This window comes from Microcaecilia unicolor, chromosome 2 (genome assembly GCF_901765095.1).
Source record: "Microcaecilia unicolor chromosome 2, aMicUni1.1, whole genome shotgun sequence".
Classification (NCBI taxonomy): domain Eukaryota; kingdom Metazoa; phylum Chordata; class Amphibia; order Gymnophiona; family Siphonopidae; genus Microcaecilia; species Microcaecilia unicolor.
Genome location: NC_044032.1, coordinates 604,172,773 through 604,193,614, shown reverse-complemented (window position 1 = coordinate 604,193,614; position 20,842 = coordinate 604,172,773). Strand labels below are relative to the sequence as shown.

At 45.0% G+C, this 20,842-nt stretch overlaps 1 protein-coding gene across 7 annotated transcripts in view; it reads left to right on the top strand.

Moving 5' to 3' along the window:
- RAPGEF2 (Rap guanine nucleotide exchange factor 2) overlaps nucleotides 1-20,842 on the top strand; it is a 638,462-nt gene that overhangs the window by 327,473 nt on the left and 290,147 nt on the right. For all 7 annotated transcript variants that reach the window (XM_030191594.1, XM_030191592.1, XM_030191595.1 and 4 more), the window contains one exon: nucleotides 16,799-16,874. In XM_030191594.1, coding sequence (XP_030047454.1) covers nucleotides 16,799-16,874 — 76 coding nt within the window. The remainder of the gene's footprint in view (nucleotides 1-16,798; nucleotides 16,875-20,842) is intronic.

Here is a 20,842-nt window from a genome sequence, read left to right as displayed (position 1 = left end):
TCACAAGGCAGCTACGGGTAGGCTAGCTGCCAAACTTCCAAACAAGACTGGAAGGCAAAAATATCTGGATCGGAATGAAAAGAGTCTGGAAAGTCTGTGGCAGCCACCGGTTCTGGCCACCAGAGGGCAAGAGGAGCACAACCCAAGGGGAAACTGTCAACATCAGTGTGACTTTAGAAAGGACCTTGAGAGCTACTTTGGGACTTTAAAGAACTCTCACTTGGGTTGGGTTTATCATCTTTGACTTGGTACTGAATAAGAGTTTAGTTCGCTTTTTTTATCATCTGAAAATATGCTAATATGTTGGTTTAGATGTATTTCGGTTTTAAATGCAACCAATTCAGGTTGCGTGGAGTAGACTGTCTAAAAAAAAATAAGCCCCATAGATATTTAGTGCTAGTAACACTGTTGAAATTATTAGGGGCCTCTCAAACTGATAAGAATCTCTATTCAACTTTATGCAGGCTAGCCTGCTCAATATCAGACCCATAAGAAATGAGGAAATTCTAAATTATGATTTAGTGAATACATTTTATAATTTCTTTTGTCCAACTGCGACTTGGGTGGTTGCGGGAGCCACAGTAAGTTTTGAATGTATCCTCCAATTTACTCTTACCAAATGCTACATTTTTTTATTTTTATTTATTTGTTGCATTTGTACCCCACATTTTCCCACCTATTTGCAGGCTCAGTGTGGCTTACACAGTACCATAAGGCGTTTGCCAAATCCAGTAGAGAACAGATACAAGGTTATGTTGTGTTCGAATAAGGTAGATGTATTCCAAGCTCCGTTAAGGTCGAAAGGAGGGAGGTTGTATATTGTCCAGTACGGTCTTTGGTTTAGTTGTGTGGCTGGGTGTGGGGATGTACTTTGGATCTGTAGTGTAGGCCATTTTGAAGAGGTTGGTTTTTAGTGATTTTTCTGAAGTTTAGGTGGTCGTGGATTGTTTTCATAGCTTTTGGGAGTGCGTTCCATATTTGTGTGCTTATATAGGAGAATCTTGATGCATAGGTTGTTTTGTATTTGAGTCCTTTACTAGTTGGGTAGTGAAGGTTTAAGTATGATCTGAATCTGTTTCTGGTTGGTAGGTCTATGAGATCTATCATGTATCCTGGGACTACACCGTAGATAATTTTGTGGACAAGGGTGCAGATCTTGAAGGTGATCAGTTCTTTGATTGGAAGCCAGTGTAGCTTTTCTCGGAGGGATTTGGCACTTTCGAAACGTGTTTTACCAAATATCAGCCTGGCCGCTATGTTTTGGGCGGTCTGGAGTTTTTTTGTGAGTTGTTCTTTACATCCCGCATAGATTCCGTTGCAATAATCTGCATGGCTTAGAAACATTGATTGTATTAGGTTTCAAAATATTTCCCTCAGGAAGAAAGGTTTTACGCGTTTGAGTTTCCACATTGAGTAGAACATTTTCTTTGTTACGGAGTTTATGTGGCTCCCTGTCACGGTGGTGCCCAGGTTCCTTGCTCTCAGTCACCTCGCTCCCCCGGTGGTTAGACCTGGTGGGTGCTTTGAACTGATGGCTTACCGTTTCCCATGTTCCAGAAGATATGCTGGTCCGGTCCGGATCTTCCAGCCTTCCAGATTGTTTTGGGAGTTTTTTAGAACTAAGCAGTACCCGTACCTGGTGAACTCCCTTGTATGCTGCCTTTATTAACCACCTGGGAAAGTCTCTAGTTTGCCTTGCAACAGAGGTCCTCAGAGGAGTTTCCTTTGGTGAGAGTTTGTTGCAGTGCTGCTGTGCTATTTCCTGATTGCGGCTTTGACCCTGCTTGTCTCCTGGTTTATTCTTCTGTCTGCTGCCCGCCCAGACCTGGCTTGTTTTCTGGATTTATCTGCTGCTTGCTGCCTGCCTGGAACCCTGGTGTGTTTTCTGGAAGTACCTGCTGTTGGCCAGCCGGCTGCTGTTCCTGCAGTTCTGCCTTCTTGCCCTGTCCAGTAAGTCCTGTCGGCCGCCTGCACTCAGGGGCTCAACTCCTGAGGAACGGCGGTTAAGTGCAGGTGAAGTTTGGTCTGAATTCCTGTCCTGCTTGCTCCAGCTTGCGTTGCCTCGGCTGCAGTCCTCGCCTGGTAGTTCCAGTCCTGAAGTTGCTGGTACGTCTGTTCTGCCTTGTCTGTGTTTGGGTGATTCCTCCTGCCGCTGTTGCCCTTCGGCAGTGGCCCAAGGGCTCACTAACCCCGAGTTACCATGAGAAGCGTGACACTCTCATGAGTGAGGTTTTGGTCGATTGTGATGCCTAGTATTTTGAGGCTGTCTGAGATAGGGAGGGTGTGTTCTGGGGTGGTTATGGTTGTGGGTTTATTCTTGTGTTTAGATGAGAGGATGAGGCAATATGTTTTTTCAGTGTTCAGTTTCAATTGGAATGAGTTAGCCCATGAGTCCATGGTGTCGAGACCTGCTTTGATTTCGTTGGTTATTTCTGACAGGTCATGTCTGAAGGGAATGTAGATTGTAACATTGTCTGCATAGATGAACGGATTGAGGCCTTGATTGGATAAGGACTTTGCCAGTGGGATCATCAATATGTTGAAGAGTGTTGGTGACAGTGGTGATCCTTGAGGTACACTGCAGACTGCTTTCCACGGTGATGATATGTTTGTATTTGATTTAACTTGGTATGTTCTGGAGGTTAGAAACCTCTTGATCCAATTGAGTATATTACTATCAATCCCGAAGTGGGCGAGGAGTCTTATTAGTATATTGTGGTTTACCATGTCGAATGCGCTTGACATGTCGAATTGGAGGAGAAGTATGCTTTTACCTGTAGCTATTTCCTGCTTGAATTTGGCCAGAAGAGTAACTAGAACAGTTTTAGTACTATGGTGGGAACGGAATTCTGATTGTGAGTCTTGTAGTATTGAGAATTTGTCCATGTAATCGGTAAGCTGTTTGGGCACCAAGCTGTCCATCAGTTTGACTACTAGTGGGATGGATGCAACTGGGCGGTAGTTGGTGAGTTCATTTGTGTTTTTCATGGTGTCTTTTGGTAATGGGGTGAAAAGGATGTTACCATATTCCTCAGGGAAGTGACCTTGTAGCATGAAGTTTAGGTGGGATGTGAGATCTGCTATGTAGCGGTCAGGGGTGGATTTAAGTAGATAATTGGGGTAGGTATCCAGTTTACAGTGGGTGTTGGCAAACCTTATGAATTGCTTGTGTAACTGATTCAATGGTGAGGGGAGTAAATGTTGTCCAGGTACGGTCAACTGGGCATTCATCAGGAGTTATGTCCAGACCATCAATGAAGTTTTTCATGTTGGTGGTGTGCTGAGGAAGTGTACTGCGTAATATTGTTATTTTTTCATTAAAGTAATTAGCAAGTTTGCGGATGGGATGTCTGTTTTGGTTGTGGTGATTGGAGTGGTGTCTAATAGTTTATTTACGAGTTGAAACAGTTTCTTCATGTCTTTATAATCCGGTCCTATTTTGGTTTTGTAGTAGTACCTTTTGGCCTGTCTTATTGCATATTTGTATTTTCTGTGTATTTGTTTTCATGCGTTGTGTTTCCTTGTCATCATCAGCAGATGAATCCATTAACTGATGGGTTGTATCCGCCTCCCAGCAGGTGTGGACGTAGCTTGATCAGCCCCTGGATTTCTGCTTGGGGTGGCTCCTGTGCTTTGCCAGTTCAGCCAGGGGTGTTGTGGCTGGTGGTGCCCACTTTAAAGGCATATAGGTTCGCCCTTTCCCTGCTTTACCCATTCCTCCCGGAGTCTCTCTGTTGCTGCCTGCCTCCAACTTTCCTCACAGCGTTAAAAAAAAAAAAAAAAAGAGCGCTTTTACTGCGTGGCTGTTCTGAGGCTTTTTCCAGAGATTCTGGCTCTGTGCAGCTTGACCGGAGCTCGTTGACTTGGTTTTCTGAGGCGAGAGTGGTGGCCAGCTCCTCCGGGGAGGTCCTGTGGACGCCGTTCCGAACGGGGTAAGTTTTGGTGCGAAGCCGCCATTTTATTGCTATATTTCCGTCCAGTCGGGCGATGGCTGCTGAGGGAATTAAGCGCTTCTCCCGTTATGGTAGGCGCAGATCAGCGGGGTTGTGCAAAACGTGCTCCTTAGACGCTCGCGCTAGTATGAGCATGCCGAGCAATGATTCTTCCTGCTCGATGGAGCTGGCAGCGGGCACCATTTTGGAAGCACCGCATGTCTCGACCCTCGTGGTTGCGGAGGAGTCTGAGTGTAGGGGGACGCCTCGTTTAGAGGCTGCCAGAGGAGCTCCAACATCCGTTTCTCCTAATTCGGATGCGGAGGGTAAGGGTGAGTTTTTCTCCCCTGAGTTTGTGCTTTTAATGCATAAAGCCTTCATGCTGAAAAGAGGTCTGCCGCAGGTGTCTGACACTGCGTTGCATTCTGGATCCCCTCCGGGCGTTGATGCCCCGGGGCTGGCTAGAGAGGTTATTTCTTCCCCCGAGCGTTGGAAGGACGCTAAACGTAGACGGGTAAATTCCCCGTCTGAAAGTGGCGCACCTCCTTTTTCCTCCCCGTGGTCAGGCTGTGGGCAGTCTGAGGGATCTGGTAGGCCCTCATGGACAGATGATCCAGATGAGGGTGCCTGTTTGCCACTGGATTCGGATGATCCCAGTGCGGTTCGGATTTTCCACCGCGATGAGCTGCCAACTCTCATGACTGACTACTACTACTACTATTTAGCATTTCTATAGCGCTACAAGGCCTACGCAGCGCTGCACAAACATAGAAGAAAGACAGTCCCTGCTCAAAGAGCTTACAATCTAATAGACAAAAAATAAAGTAAATCAATTAATGTGTACAGGAAGGAGGAGAGGAGGGTAGGTGGAGGCGAGTGGTTACGAGTCAAAAGCAATGTTAAAGAGGTGGGCTTTCAGTCTAGATTTAAAGGTGGCCAAGGATGGGGCAAGACGTAGGGGCTCAGGAAGTTTATTCCAGGCGTAGGGTGCAGCGAGACAGAAGGCGCGAAGTCTGGAGTTGGCAGTAGTGGAGAAGGGAACAGATAAGAAAGATTTATCCATGGAGCGGAGTGCACGGGAAGGGATGTAGGGAAGGACGAGTGTGGAGAGATACTGGGGAGCAGCAGAGTGAGTACATTTATAGGTTAGTAGAAGAAGTTTGAACAGGATGCGAAAACGGATAGGGAGCCAGTGAAGCGACTTGAGGAGAAGGGTAGTATGAGTAAAGCGACCATGGCAGAAGACGAGACGGGCAGCAGAGTTTTGAACCGATTGGAGAGGGGAGAGGTGACTTAAGTGGGAGGCCAGCAAGAAGCAGATTACAGTAGTCTAAGCGAGAGGTGACAAGGGTGTGGATGAGGGTTTTGGTAGAGTGCTCGGAAAGAAAGGGGCGGATTTTACGGATCTTGTAAAGAAAGAAACGACAGGTCTTGGCGATCTGCTGGATAAGAGCAGAGAAGGAGAGAGAAGAGTCAAAGATGACCCCAAGGTTTCGAGCTGAGGAGACAGGGAGAATGAGAGAGCCATCAACAGAAATAGAAAACAGGGGAAGTGGGGAGGTGGGTTTGGGGGGAAAAATGAGAAGCTCGGTTTTGGTCACGTTTAATTTCAGGTGGCGTTGACATCCGGACAGCAATGTCAGGCAAGCACGCTGAAACTTTGGTTTGGATGCAAGGTGAGATATCAGGGGTAGAAAGGTAGATTTGGGAGTCGTCAGCATAGAGATGGTAGGAAAAGCCATGGGATGAGATTAATGAACCAAGGGAAGAAGTGTAAATAGAAAAGAGGAGGGGACCAAGAACAGAACCCTGAGGTACGCCGACAGGCAGAGGGATAGAAGTAGAAGAGTATCCACCAGAGTGAACACTAAAGGTGCGGAGGGAGAGGTAGGAAGAGAACCAGGAAAGGACAGAGCCCTGGAATCCAAGTGAGGACAGGATATCGAGGAGTATGCTGTGATCGACAGTGTCAAAAGCAGCGGAAAGATCAAGAAGGATGAGCTGTAATAGAGACCTCTGGATTTAGCCAGTAATAGGTCATTTGAGACTTTAGTAAGTGCAGTTTCGGTTGAGTGGAGAGGGCGAAAACCAGATTGTAGTGGGTCAAGAATAGCATGTGAGGAGAGAAAATCAAGGCAGCAGTGGTGAACAGCACGCTCAAGTAATTTGGAGAGAAAAGGGAGGAGGGAGATGGGTCGAGTGAAGGCTTCTTAAGGAGAGGTGTGACCACAGCATGTTTAAAGGCAGTAGGGACAGTTGCAGTGGAAAGTGAGAGGTTGAGAATGTGACAGGTAAAAGGAATAAGAGCAGGTGAGATGGCATTAAGAAGGTGGGTGGGAATGGGATCAGAGGAACAGGTGGTACATTTTGAGGAAGAAAGGAGAAGTGTAGTTTCCTCAATAGTAACTTCAGGAAAGGAGGAAAAGGAATAAGAGGAAGGCCCTCTTGATTGATGATCCTGCCAAGGGCAATGCCTCCTCTCTTAATCTTAGGATGGCGAGTACTAAGAAGCCTACTCGGGCCTTTCCTGTGCATGACTCCATCCAAGAGCTTATTTCTGCTCAATGGTCTGACCCCGATGAGCCTTTGAAAGTGGCCAGGGCTTTGGGTCAGCTTTACCCTCTGAGTGAGGATCACTTGGCCCCTTTGGGGTTGCCTAAAGTGGATGCGTTGGTCACGGCTGTGACTAAAAAGTCCACTCTTCCAGTAGAGGGAGGGGTCGCTTGAAAGATATGCAGGACCGGCAGCTGGAATCCGTGTTGAAGCGGTCCTTTGAAATCTTGGGCCTTTCCTTAAGGGCGGCTATTTGCAGTTCCTATGCAGCCCGGTCATATCTTTCTTGGTTACAGCAGGCGGTTGATCAGCCCGTGGATGGTGCTTGGTCCCTCGCTGAGGTTGGCCCGCGTATGGAGTCTGCCCTGTACTTCTTGGCTGATGCCCTTTATGATCTGGTCAGAGCTTTGGCTAAACAGATGTCTGTGGCGGTTTCGGCCCGCCGCCTTCTTTTGCTGCGGCATTGGGTGGCTGACATGGCCTCTAAACAAAGGCTAGTGAGGTTACCCTTTTGGGGTGTTCTGCTATTTGGTGAGGAATTGTAGAAGATTGTTAAAGACCTAGGGGACTCTAAGTCCCAGCGGTTACTTGAGGATAGGCCGAGTCCGCTTTCCAAAAGTCCTGTTTTTCCCTCCTCTTTCAGGCCACGTTTCCGCGAAGCTCGCAGGTATTGCCCCGGGCGCTCTGCTGGGTTTTCTGAACGTGCCCGTTTTCAGCAGAGGAACTCCTTTCGCTCGGACAAACGTTCCGCAAGGGCTGGTTCAAGGCCAGGAGTTCAGGGGCGTCCTCCACAATGATGGGACGCCGGTCCACTCGTCAATTCCTGCAGTAGGAGGTCGTCTTTCCCTCTTTCTCGAGGACTGGACCAAGATTTTGTCGGATCAGTGGGTCCTGGACCTGATCAGAGAAGGTTACCGATTGGAATTCTGTGCCCTGGTGAGAGACACCTTTTGGAGTCCCGATGCGGCACTGCCATCAAACGGGTGGCACTAGAGGAGACCTTGCAAGTCTTGCTGCACCTCGGAGCGGTGGTTCCGGTGCCTCCTGCCGAACGCGGCTGCAGCCGCTACTCCTATTTTGTTGTGCCTCGAAAAGGCGGTTTTTTCAGACTGATCCTCGACTTACGAAGAGACAACGAGGTCCTTAGAGTTTGTCACTTTTGCACGGAAACCCTTCGTTCCGTCATTGCGGCGGTACAGCCAGGAGAGTTTCTCACGTCTCTGGACCTAAAAGAAGCATATTTGCACATACCTATTTGGCCTCCGCATCAGTGGTTTCTCCGGTTTGCGGTTTTGGGCTAATATTTCCAGTTTCGGGCCTTGCCTTTCGACCTAGCCACAGCTCCCTGTACCTTTACCAAGGTGATGGTGGTGAGCGCTGCTTTTCTCAGGCGAGAGGTATCAGAGTTCACCCTTATCTCAATGGCTGGCTCATCAGGGTGGATTCGGCAGACGAGAGCCGACTCGCCACGACCAGAATTATAACGGTTCTTCAGACTCTGGGCTGGGTGATCAATTTGCCCAAAAGTCACCTGACCCCCTCTCAGTCTCTCGAGTATTTGGGGGTCCGGTTCGACATGGCCTCGGGGTTTATCTTTCTCCCCGACCAAAGGCGGTGCAAGCTTCAAAATCAGGTCCGTCTGCTCCTGTGGATGCCTCGCCCGCGAGCGTGGGACGTGGTCCAGCTGCTGGGGTCGATGACGGCCACCATGGAGGTGGTTCCCTGGGTGAGAGCTCATATGAAGCCGCTGCAGATTGCTCTGCTCCAGCAATGGTCTCCGATTTCCCAGGAATACCAACGCAGACTTACGTGGCTCCCTGCGGTCTGGCACACTATGGATTGGTGGCTCTCCGACAGGATGCTGAGCCAGGGAATGCCGCTCGCGCTTCCTTCTTGGTGCTTGGTTATAATCGATGCCAGCCTTTCGGGCTGGGGAGCTCATTGCCAGGGAAGCTATGCCCAGGGTCTGTGGACACCCATGGAAGCGGGGTGGTCCATCAATCGCTTGGAACTGAGAGCGATATTCCAGGCTCTTCTGGCCTTCCACAAGACTCTGGAGGGCCTTCCTGTCCGTGTTCTGTCAGACAATACGACAATGGTGGCCTACATCAATTGCCAGGGCGGCACTCAGTGCAGGGCCCTGGCTGCGGAGGCCGATCAGATTTTCTACTAGGCCGAGCTCCACTTGCATCTGCTGTCGACAGCTCACATAGCAGGTCAGAGCAACGTGCAAGCCGATTACCTCAGCAGACATCAAATCGACCCGGCAGAATGGGAACTGGCAGAAGAAGTTTTTCTTCAGATTTGTGCCAAATGGGGGACACCTGGAATGGATCTAATGGCGTCAAGTGCAAACGCCAAAGTCCCTCGCTTTTTCAGCAGAAGGAGTGATCCTCACTTGGCGGGGTTGGATGCACTGGCTCAACCCTGGCCCTCGGGCTTCCTGTATGTGTTTTCTCCTTGGCCCTTGATGGGGTGAGTCCTCCTTCAGATTCGACTTCAGTGGGGATTGGTGATTCTTATCGCTCCGGACTGACCAAGTTGCCCGTGGTATGCGGATCTCCGTCGGATGCTGGTGGAGGCTCCATTCCCTTTGCCTCTGGTGCCGAACCAGTTGGTTCAAGGTCCGGTGTCTGTGGAGGATCCCTGCCAATTTGGTGTTACGGGCTCTTGAGAGGGCGCAATTGAGAGATAAGGGCTACTCTAGCAAGGTCATTTCCACTCTTGCAGGCCCGCAAGCGGTCCACCTCTGCAGCTTATGCTCGGATCTGGCGCAAGTTTGAGGCGTGGTGTGTTTCAGAGGCGATCACACCCACGCGGGCTGCTGTCTCGCCGGTGCTGGACTTTTTGCAGGATGGCTTACAAAAGGGCCTGGCTTTCAATTCCCTGCGGATTCAAGTAGCAGCATTGGCATGCTACCAAGGGAAAGTCTCTGGCTTGTCCCTTACTGCTCACCCGGACATTACCCGATTTCTCAGAGGGGTGCTGCGGCTCCGCCTTCCAATTCAGTCTTGTCCGGCCTGGAACCTTGGGCTGGTGTTGAAGGCTCTCCAGCGTTCACCTTTTGAGCCGTTTATGCGAGCTTCGGAGAAGGATGTGACTCTCAAGACAGTCTTTTTGGTGGCCATGACATCAGCTCCCTGCGTTTCTGAGCTTCAGGCACTTTCCTGACGGGATCCTTTTCTACAATTCTCGGAGTCCAGAGTAATGGTACATACGGTGCCTTCCTTTCTGCCTAAAGTGGGTTTCAGTGTTTCACCTGAACCTGCCCATTTTTCTTCCTTCCTTTTCTAGGGAAGATTTCCCGTATTCCTTTGGGCAATTACATCTTTTGGATGTCCTCAGGGCTCTGTTGCAGTATCTACAGATGCCAAATGACTTCAGGACTTCTGATCACCTTTTTGTATTGTTGACAGGTCCTCGACGCGTGGGTCCGGCGTCTAAGGCCACTATAGCCTGTTGGCCCAGGGAAGTCATTTTTTCTGCGTATCTGCTTTCAGGACGGTCTCCTCCTGAAGCGTTTAAAGCGCATTCCATGAGAGTGATTTCCTCCTCATGGGCTGAGACGGGTGCACTCTCTCTTCAAGAGATCTGTAGTGCGGCTACTTGGGCTTCTCAGCTCTCGTTTGTACGTCATTACAGGCTGGATGTTGCAGCAAAGCAGGATGCGCATTTTGGGGCGCAAGTACTTGCTCGTGGAGTTGCCTGTTCCTACCCTACGTAGGGAGTGCTTTTGTACATCCCATCAGTTAATGGATTCATCTGCTGTTGATGACAAGGAAGGGAAAATTAGGTTCTTACCTTGGTAATTTTCTTTCCTTTAGTCACAGCAGATGAATCCATGATCCCTCCCTGTCTGACTTTGTTTTTTGTTCAGATCTTTCATGCAGATATTGTAGCTCCTCGGGAAGAGCTGAAGACAAGTTCTCACAGTTTCTACATGCTGTTCTATTGCAGGAGGTTGAGATCATCCCTTCTTTGGTTATTGCTCCGGTTCTAGGGCGTTTGTTCACTGTGAGGAATGTTTATGTTATGTTGGCGTTCTTATTCACTCTGCTTTGGAAGTTTCATATACTGAAGGCAGGAGGAGCTAGCCGTCCAGGGTCACTGTGTCTTTTCAGTGTTCTCTACCTCCACCAGCTGGTAGGCGGATACAACCCATCAGTTAATGTCTTCATCTGCTATGACTAAAGGAAAGAAAATTACCAAGGTAAGAACTTAATTTTCCCATATAACGTTTTTTTTTGTTGTACATATATCCAACCAATACCTTTCCGTGTCGTAAAAATTCAAACCAGCACTTTGAATTGCAAATGGTATTCTGCTAGCCGCAATGTAATTGTTTTAACAGTATTGTTGCATAGTCCTTAAAGACTAGACTTCTGATAACTGTAGCTCTCATGTTTTATGACAACTGAAGACTTAGGCCCACATGTCAGCAATCATTGTCTAGGGTTGGTCCCAGGTCCAGTTCGTAGAGGCAGTGGGTTCTCAAAGAATACACAATCCACACGAGTTTGGATATGTAAAGTATATTATATTTTTGCAGATATGTATGTGCTCACAGCAGGACAGGTAACGGGTGCAAGGCTGTTTCTGGGTGTGTGTTTGGAGAGAGAAAGAAAGGATAGGATGTTTGCTCAGAGGAAGAGAGAAGCCTTGTAATAGGGCTGTCTGAGAATGGGGGAAGCAGAGCCAGGTGCTCTGGTGGCTAAAGATGGAGGTGTGCAGAGAAAGAAAAAGAAGAAACAAAGGCAGCCCAGCAGAGTCCTGTGCACTGCTGCAGGGAGAAAGAAAGAGAGAGGCAAAGTGCCCGGGACAGAGAGAGAAGCAGTAGACCCCAAGCAGAGCTCTGTGCTCTGCTGCACAGAGAAAGACAGCCCCCAAGTAGTGCCCTGAGCTCTGCTTTATACCTAATAAGAACTGAGAGGGAACAGGAGCAGAAAGAGATCAAATAACTTCTCTCCTTCCCAGTTATTTCCTTTACAGAACTCCAGATTACTTTTTGAAGTCAGGAAAGCTTCTCTGAAGTCAGGAAGAAAGGTGACAAATTTCATAGGTTGTACCTCTTTGAAGTCCCTAGTGATGGAGCCTCTATGCCTGGCCTTGGTTGCTCTGAAGCCCTGCTCCCAGATGGAACAAAATGTATGTTAATCAAGAGTAATTGAGAAACCAAAGGGCTATCAGGCCTCTGACCACCATTTGGTGCCATCCTCAGTGCTTCCTGAGGGAGGGGGAGAGTTCTCAGAGGTCAGAAACTGGTCTACTATTAATCTAAGTATGTCAAGCTCTTTTCATATTAATATAAGTATGTCCAGCAATAATTTTGACCTCCCGCAATCCTGACACCACATATCAGACTTTACAGTAGTAGCATGTTCAGCTGTTCTCAAAGTGTCCAAAGGTGAGGTAGGGATGCATCTTGACAAATCCAATGAAGCCATCCAAAGCGTGTTTTAATCACTAATCACTGCTTGTATTTGTTGCACTTGTCCTAGCCTATTTACTCAGTACAGGTCTGCTCTGTGGATCCACACCCCCACACACTTATGCAGCAGGCTCTCCCTGATATATTGATATCACAGCAGGAACTAGAAAATGGGGTTGTTATATCTGTCATCTGGAAGTGATGGTCAACTGAATGTTTAGACTACTTTTCTTTTTACCATAAGAAGCAAAATAAGTAACAAAACTGTTCCTATAGACTTCATTTGGAAATGTAAGGCTGCAAGAAAGAAACTGCCAGTGAGGAACAAATTTGAGTTGGTGGGCTTGGGGTGATGAATAAAAAGGTTTGTAGATGAATAACTCTTTGGTGATGAATAAAAACCGTTTGTAGATAAATAACTCTTTTGTAGGCTAGTCCATGTGTAGAGTGGAGGTAATTAATGGAGTGTTTTTATCATCACCAACTCCTGCAAGCGCTAAGTATCATTTTTGCTGGTTTGCTAAACAAGATTTTTGCTACTCCAACCATTCCAAATATCCATTTTAACAAAAATGTACTGTTTGCCAAAATCTAAATATCCCAATATTAACCCTCTTTCTTCCCTAAGCAGTGGCAATGAATCATATACAAAATAACTGTTCATTTTCTAAAGAGTTCAAAAACGTTCAGTGTGTGTGTTGAATTTGTTGTGGTCTTGTAAATAATTTTTCCAAGGAGGCTTCTTATGCTGCTTAGGTCAAATTAGCATATTGTTTTGATCCTTCTTGTTACTTATTAGAATATCTTGATCTCTTTCATATTTCATAGGAAAGTGACCTTGATTGCTGTGATGTTAGCACTGTACAATGTATATCTTTTATCTAGCCGTTAAGCCCATAAAAACGGGCGAGATTTCCAGCTACCCTCCTTGCCGCCGCTCCCTCCCCCCTCCTTGCCGGGCCCCCTGCACTGACCTGACAGCGCCTCTCACCTCCGTGTGAAAGCACTGCAGGCAGCAGCAGATCGCTCTGCTGCTGCCTGCAGCGCTTCCACACGTAGGTGAGAGGCGCTGTCAGGTCACTGCAGGGGGCCCGATACTGAGGAGGGCGTGAGCGGCGGCAGGGATGAGGGGGGGGTGGAGGTTGGTGCGCGCGATGTTCGTTTCCAGGCGGCAGTGTCCAACAGTGACTCCGACTCAGTTTCCCTCTCTGTTCCGCCCTCTGACGTCATCACGTCTTGACGCGAGGGTGGGACAGAGAGGGAAGTCTGTACTACGCATTTGCAGGTGAGTCGGTCACTTGCCGTTTATATGTTTGATGGAAGCGGTGGCATAGGCACCAGCATTTCAGAATGTTTGAGGATGCCAGACATAATACAAATTACCCTTCCCTGGGCGCAATTCTCAGTATTGGGGGTGCTCAGTACCCATGGCAATCACAGAAATGGATCCTGTGGGCAATGGGTGGAACTATAGAATGCATTTTGTTGGGGCAGGGGAGAGAACTTACATTCCAAAGCTTATAGTTCTGTTGTTTGTGAGGGAGAAAGTTACTCTGAGAAATAGTGATGAAAAGGAAATAGCCTTATTCTGCATTCAGTGGGAAACCCTCCCAGGGACTGGAAAGAGCAATTAATTGAGACCAATCATTTTATATAACGGTCCAGTAAACACGAACGGCTTTACTCATCACTTTTGTTGCCTTAACTCTGATTGAACTTCATTTCTTTCATCAGGGTTCAGCTACCTAGCACATGTTGAAACACCATTCTACAGCAATTCTAAGCAGAGAGACGTTTCATTGTAGCCTTTTACTATGCTTAGTTTATTTTTCCCAAATTTCAGAAACCAGAGGCAATGAGACAGACTTTGCTGCTGCAGCCTCCTGGGGTGGCAGTCCTAATCCAGCACTCTTTCCTAGTCAGGCTGGGATCAAAAATAAACATTTTAGCAGTGATCTGCAATATTATGTGTACATTTTTTCTTGTTTATTTTGTTGAGTAGCATAGTAACAGAATAATTTATTCCTGTGTTCATAAATACTCATTATAACTAGTTACTTAACAAGTGTAGAGTGAGACAAGTCCTTCAATTAATTAGTCTGCTGAGTTTGCTTGTTCTGTGGTGCCTTAAGCTACTTGATCTAACTTTTATGTAATTTCCACACGTGTATTATTCCTCTCTTATTTGCATCTCATGAAGAATTCGTCATGACCATTTTTCTGCTTAAACCATTATCTATGTGAGCTGGGTTTGGCAATGACCTCCTTCCATACAAACCTTTGGCTTGGGAATGACCTGAGCAAATTATACTGCACCAAGAACCATTTTAAAAAGTTGTGGGCTGGTGTTTTGATGATGTGCTTGGTGAGATAAGCACAGCTATTCCATAAAGATTGCAAATGCTTGAGGTGCTTTCATTGTGTGCGTGGAAGGAGCAATGTTCCAGGAGTAAAGGGATTTGGACTTTAGTTCATGTCATTCTAAGTAATTCAAGGTGAGTGACATGTGCTGGTGAATGAAGATCTCCGTCCTTTAACACTTTTAAAATATGCGTGACTGTTTACCAAATCATCTATGGTTTATCACCCTCCTACATGCAACAACTAATTGATTTACCATCATGTAATAAGTAAAAACATCTAGAGAATTCCTCACGCTCCATTATCCAAACTGCAAAGGTCTTTCTTTAACAAATGAGTCCTTGTTGCAGGCTTCACATATCAGAGTACCAAACTTTGGAATTCTCTACCTAAGCAGTTAAGGTACTTAGGAGGTTAGCAGAGATTTTGTAGATTACTAAAGGCTTTTCTTTTAAGTACATATCTTATCAAAAGACAATAAACTAATGCTGTCGACTCTTCATTTCAACTTAACCAATACTCAGCCTAGCTTCATGACAAACGCAATTATTTTTAATATGTTAAAATGTTATATTTAATTATCTGCCTATATTATATTTTTTGATGTTTTTCTTGAATATAAATCACACTGAACCTGAGCTTGTTTGGGATGATGTGGGGTACAAATGTCATTAACACTTTTTTTTTTTTTTAATTGACCCAATTACAGGTATTACAAATTACTAGGGCTCTAGATGTAGCAGGCATACATGAGAAGTCTAAACTATTGTCAAAGGATATGTGGAGCTGTTATAAACTACTGTTAAAACTTTATTTTATTTCAGGCAGTTGAGGAAGTGAATTTTTGCCACTTTTAAAAACAATCATAAGAAATTCCTTAGGACATATGTTTTAACTCAAGAGGAGTAGAGGTGGGGATATGATATGTTCAAATACCTTAAAAATATAAATAATGCACTAGAAGCAAACAATTTTCAGTGAAAGGGAGATTCCAAAACTTGAAGTCATGCTACAGGACTCAAATGGAATAACTTATACTCGGGAAATGTTAGAATCCTTCTTGACATGAAGGATGCACGATGCACAGCACAGCCTTCCAGTGTAGATGGTGTAAACAAAAATAGTAGCAGAATTGAACAAAGCCCGGCGATAAGTATAGAGGATCCTTAGTAGTAAGACTGAAGGGAAAGCTAGAGGTTAACTGGGAGGTCTATGTCATGTCAACAGGAAGTAAATAGGGCAGCCTAGATGGGCTTTATAGGTTTTGTTATATGTTATAAAAGACTTGTTACCCGCCAAGTCCTTCAATGTGAGGTTCAAGGTGATATACAGAATATAAAAGAAAATTGATACAAACGTCAGGAATTACAAAAAACATTTTTATCTTTTTTTTTCTATCAAAAAGTATCAAATCTAACTAAAACATCATATCGTACTAGACTCGAAAAACAAATGAGTTTTCAAGCATGTATGAAAAGAATAATAAGATCTCAGTAGACATAATTCTGCAGGAAGATTATTCCATAAACAGACTGCTAAAAATAAAAAAGAATGAAAAAATTACACCTTAAATGTCATATACGTGACCATAGGGAAAGCCAAAAGTTGCTGACTATCTCCTAGAGATTATATTGGAGTTGAGTATTTTCACCCATTGAGAGAGACTCTCTAGGCAAGTGCCTTCCAAGATGTAAAAAACAGGCATAATACCTTAAAATGGGTCCAAGCTTGTCCCGGCAACCTATGGAACTCCCTCAACAGAGGAGTCATATGGTCATCTCGAGATTTACAAACAATTAATCTAGCAGCCGAATGTTGAATCAATTGAATTTTATGAGCCATCTTGGAAGTTGTATGGAGCTGCAATAATCAAGTAAGACTAGAATTGAATATTGTACAATAATTCTAAAGTGATCCCTCAAAAAATAAGAGCACAGTGAATGCAATTGCTTCTTCTGAAATTAAGCTATCCGAACCAAACTATTTGAGCTTCCATAGTCAGAGAGGGAATCCAAGAGTATCTAGCATCAGTCTATTTCTTTGTAAGCTCTGACTCAAGGTTTTTAACATTTAAAAGCCTCATCTTGTATCTCTTGCTGTTCAAAATGGCACAGACCTTTGGGCATTAGGACTTGAGCAAGGGAAAGTAGAATGACTTAAGCCCATCTTATGAGACACCTAACATTGTATGGATGAAGCATGAGATTCAGCTGCAGAGTGATAGTATTTTTCTCACACTGTGCCTTTAATAACTTCCTTTGCTTGAATATCAGTATAATTGTGGGGTTTTTGAGTTTAGCAAAGTTTGTGAATTGGAAACATATTTGCAATGCTGATCATCTCTTGTGGTTATCTGTTGGTCATCAGATAAATATTCTCATGGATGTAAATTCCTGAGGGATTCTGTATTTCTTTTTCATATGCTTTTAATTGCCTTGGGATGTTTTGAGGAGTAATTTGGGATCATTTACAACTGTTGTTTTACTTAGGTTGAGGGATTTGTGTATGTTTATTTCCCTTGCAGTTTTGGCAAGCGTTCTGCAGGAAGCTTCAGGCGTGGCTGTGAATGCATTGTTTTGGAGCCTTCAGAAATGATTGTGGTAAGTGGCTGCTTTATTCTTGTCAAAGTATTTGAAATCATGGTTGTCTCTTCTGTAGGAAATTACTTTCCCATGTGAGCATAGTGGCATTTATGAACAGCTAATATTTTACAAAAATTGACTTATTTTCCTTCCACTGCATCCAGGAGATTAAAATTCACTTAATTCCAGGCTGAGCCCCCCCCCCCCCCCCCCCGCCTCAAACATTTTATTACTACAAAAGATCATTTAAATTATACAGTTTTCATTCATCCCTAAAGCCTCAGTAGTAGAAGAATGAACATATTTAAGGTTGTTCAGCCTCAATTTAGCAAAACTGATAAGAATAAATGTGAAAATCAATAGTAGTATGGCTGCTGTGTGTTCCCCTTCAAATCTGCACAAATGAAGGTCTGCACACAAAGTTGTAGGTGATACCTTTCTATGGAATTAACCTACTTTGCTTGTGCCTAAAGTTTGAACTAATGAGGGGTGTATAAGAGAAACGCCCAGTGCATTTTTTTCTAGCGAAAAAGTTACCTGTACTCAAATGCTGGGCCACCCTTCAGGGATGGGGTGATCACTGAGGGACCCACCCCACAATAGCCAAGCCCCCTGCAACCAGTCACAGAATCCATGACAAGGCAGAATTGATGTGTAGAGCCTGAGTGCTTTCATTAAAACTTGTGGACTATGGGTCAATTTTAGCAGACAATGGAAAAGGTGTTGGTACTCAGTACCCCCTCAAAAAGAGCCCTGTAAGCGCCACAAGTGTCTTAGCTTAGTCCAGAATGAATAAAAGATTTCAACAACCAGAAAACTATAACCAAACTCAAACAACTCCCCTGCTCAAAAAAAAAAAAAAAAGACTGGACCGTACTCAGTTATAAACCATAAATATTATTATTAAAATATTTGTGTAGAGAGAGACCTTCAGTAAACCATACTGTTACAACAGTATCTATTGGTTTGACTAACAGATCCAGCACCAAGGCCGGCTTTACTAGTTGACATTCAGTTCAATACATCATGCTTATCTCTAATAAGCTTGAATTTTATAACCAAGCATTATAAGTGATCATATGCAAGAGTCAGAGTTTCCTTATGTGAGTAAATAGTCTTTTCTTAGTTTAAACACAATAATTTACACAGTCAGCCATGAGTTCTAAGTCATTTATCTGTATGTGACGAAAAATAAATGGAAGACTTAGCCACGGTCTGATGAGGTGTCCTGTTTTGTTTTCTTCCTTGGGGACCTATCTCTTGTTCTGGTTAACCTTGTTACCTTGTGATATATATAGTAGAATGCAGATCATCTAGATTTCCAATTATACGGACCCACCCTTTCCATACTCATACGCAGCAGAAAAAAGCCATTTCTGCCTTGCTTTTGCGGGGACATGGCAGAGGAAATGGCCTTACTATTGCTGCTTGCGAGGACGAAGCAGAGGAAACAGCTATGTCCAATTATCCAGAACACCCTCTGTAGAGGATAGTTCAGATAATCAGCGTTCTACTGTACTTTGGATCAGAGTAAAGAGCTATCGACAAGAGCAAGAGAGGTCTCTGAGGAAGAAAACGAAACCGGGCACCTCGTCGGACCATGGCCAAGTCTTCCGCTTGTTTTAGTCACATACAGATAAGTGACTTACCATTCATGGTCGACTATGTAAATGTGTTTGATCTAAGAAGGACACTTAGACTCTGGTTTTTGCATATGGTCACTAATAATGCTTGGTTATAAAATTCACATTTATTAGAGAGACCTTTGATATATTGCGTTGAATGTCGACTATTAAAGCCGGCTTTGGTGTTGGATCTATCAGCCAAACTGGATGGGCTAAAGATAGGACCCAAAGTGGTGAACTGGATTAGGAACTGGTTGACTGACAGGCGCCAGAGGGTGGTGGTGAATGGAGTTTGCTCGGAGGAGGGAAAGGTGAGTAGTGGAGTGCCTCAGGGATCGGTGCTGGGGCCGATTCTGTTCAATATATTTGTGAGTGACATTGCCGAAGGGTTAGAAGATAAAGTTTGCCTATTTGCGGATGATACTAAGATTAGTAACACAGTGGACACCCCGGAGGGAGTGGAAAACTTGTAAAAGGATCTGAAAAAGGTAGAAGAATGGTCTAAGGTTTGGCAATTAAAATTCAATGCAAAGAAATGCAAAGTGATGTACTTAGGGAGTAGAAATCCAAGAGAGGCGTATGTGTTAGGTGGTGAGAGTCCGCTAGGTACGGACGGGGAGAGGGATCTTGAGGTGATAGTATCTGAGGATCTGAATGCGATGAAACAGTGCGACAAGGCCGTGGCCATAGCTAGAAGGTTGCTAGGCTGTATAGTCGTTGGTGAGGCCCCACCTGGAGTATTGTGTTCAGTTTTGGAGGCCATATCTTGCTAAGGATGTAAAAAGAATTGAAGCGGTGCAAAGAAAAGCTACGAGGATGGTATGGGATTTGCGTTACAAGACGTATGAGGAGAGACTTGCTGACCTGAACATGTATACCCTGGAGCAAAGGAGAAACGGGGGTGATATGATACAGACGTTCAAATATTTGAAAGGTATTAATCTGCAAACGAACCTTTTCCGGAGATGGGAAGGCGGTAGAACGAGAGGACATGAAATGAGATTGAAGGGGGGCAGACTCAAGAAAAATGTCAGGAAGTATTTTTTCACGGAGAGGATGGTGGATGCTTAGAATGACCTCCCGCGGGAGGTGGTGGAGATGAAAACGGTAACGGAATTCAAACATGCGTGGGATAAACATAAAGGAATCCTGTTCAGAAGGAAGGGATCCTCAGGAGCTTAACCTAGAATGGGTGGCAGAGGCGGGGCTAGTGCTGGGCAGACTTTTATACGGTCTGTGCCGGGGCTGGTGGGTGGGAGGCGGGGATAGTGCTGGGCAGACTTATACGGTCTGTGCCAGAGCCGGTGGTGGGAGGCGGGGCTGGTGGTTGGGAGGCGGGGATAGTGCTGGGCAGACTTATACGGTCTGTGCCCTGAAAAAGACAGGTACAAATCAAGGTAAGGTATACACAAAAAGTAGCACATATGAGTTTATCTTCTTGGGCAGACTGGATGGACCGTGCAGGTCTTTTTCTGCCGTCATCTACTATGTTACTATGTCACTGTTACTGCATGATTTACTGAAGGTCTCTTTTTACATAGATATTTTAATAGTAATATTTATGGTTTATAACTAAGTTCCAGTCCTTTTTTTGAGTAGGGAAGTTGTTTCATAGAGTTTGGTTAGCTTAGCTAAAAGCCCACCTCTATGCCTTGTAGCGCTATAGAAATGATTAGTAGTAGTATTCCAGAGCTTCCCAAACTGTGGATTGGACCCCAAATAGGTCACAAAATCCTAATTTGGGGTCATGACCTGGGTAGGCTTTTCCATAGGTGCATCACCATTCTGCATCTTCAAGGAAGTGGGGGGGGGGGGGGGGAGGCACAACCACAAAAAGATTGGGAAGCACTGGCTTATATGACCTGTATGTTGTTTGTTGTGCTTCAGTAAGTAAAATGCATTTGCAGTCTTCCTGGTTGCTAGAATTGTAGTATTTTGCCCATTTTACCTAACTTCAGAGATGAACTGAACAGCTACAGGACACAATATTTTCTACCCCTTTTGAAATAGTTATATTGTTTCTCCTCCATCCCAGTCCCTTCAATTGAAAGAGGAATGTGGCAAGACCAGTGGCTGTTTTCTGTTGTTGGTACAAAATGAGTGTCGTGCAGAGTTGGAACCCATCTTTTGTTTTCAGTTCACAGACTGATGATTTAAAAAAAAAAAAAAAAAATTATAACAAGCCATAAAAACCCTTTTTATGTGCCTATACTACAGGCGCTTCAGTTGCTGAAGCATTAAAGATGCTTAGTACTGTGTTAAGTCTCCATCATTGAATTCTTTTTTTTTTTTACTAATTTTAAAAAGATTCTAATGTTTAAAGTACCTGAAATCCCATCATTATGATTCGTCTGCTCTGTT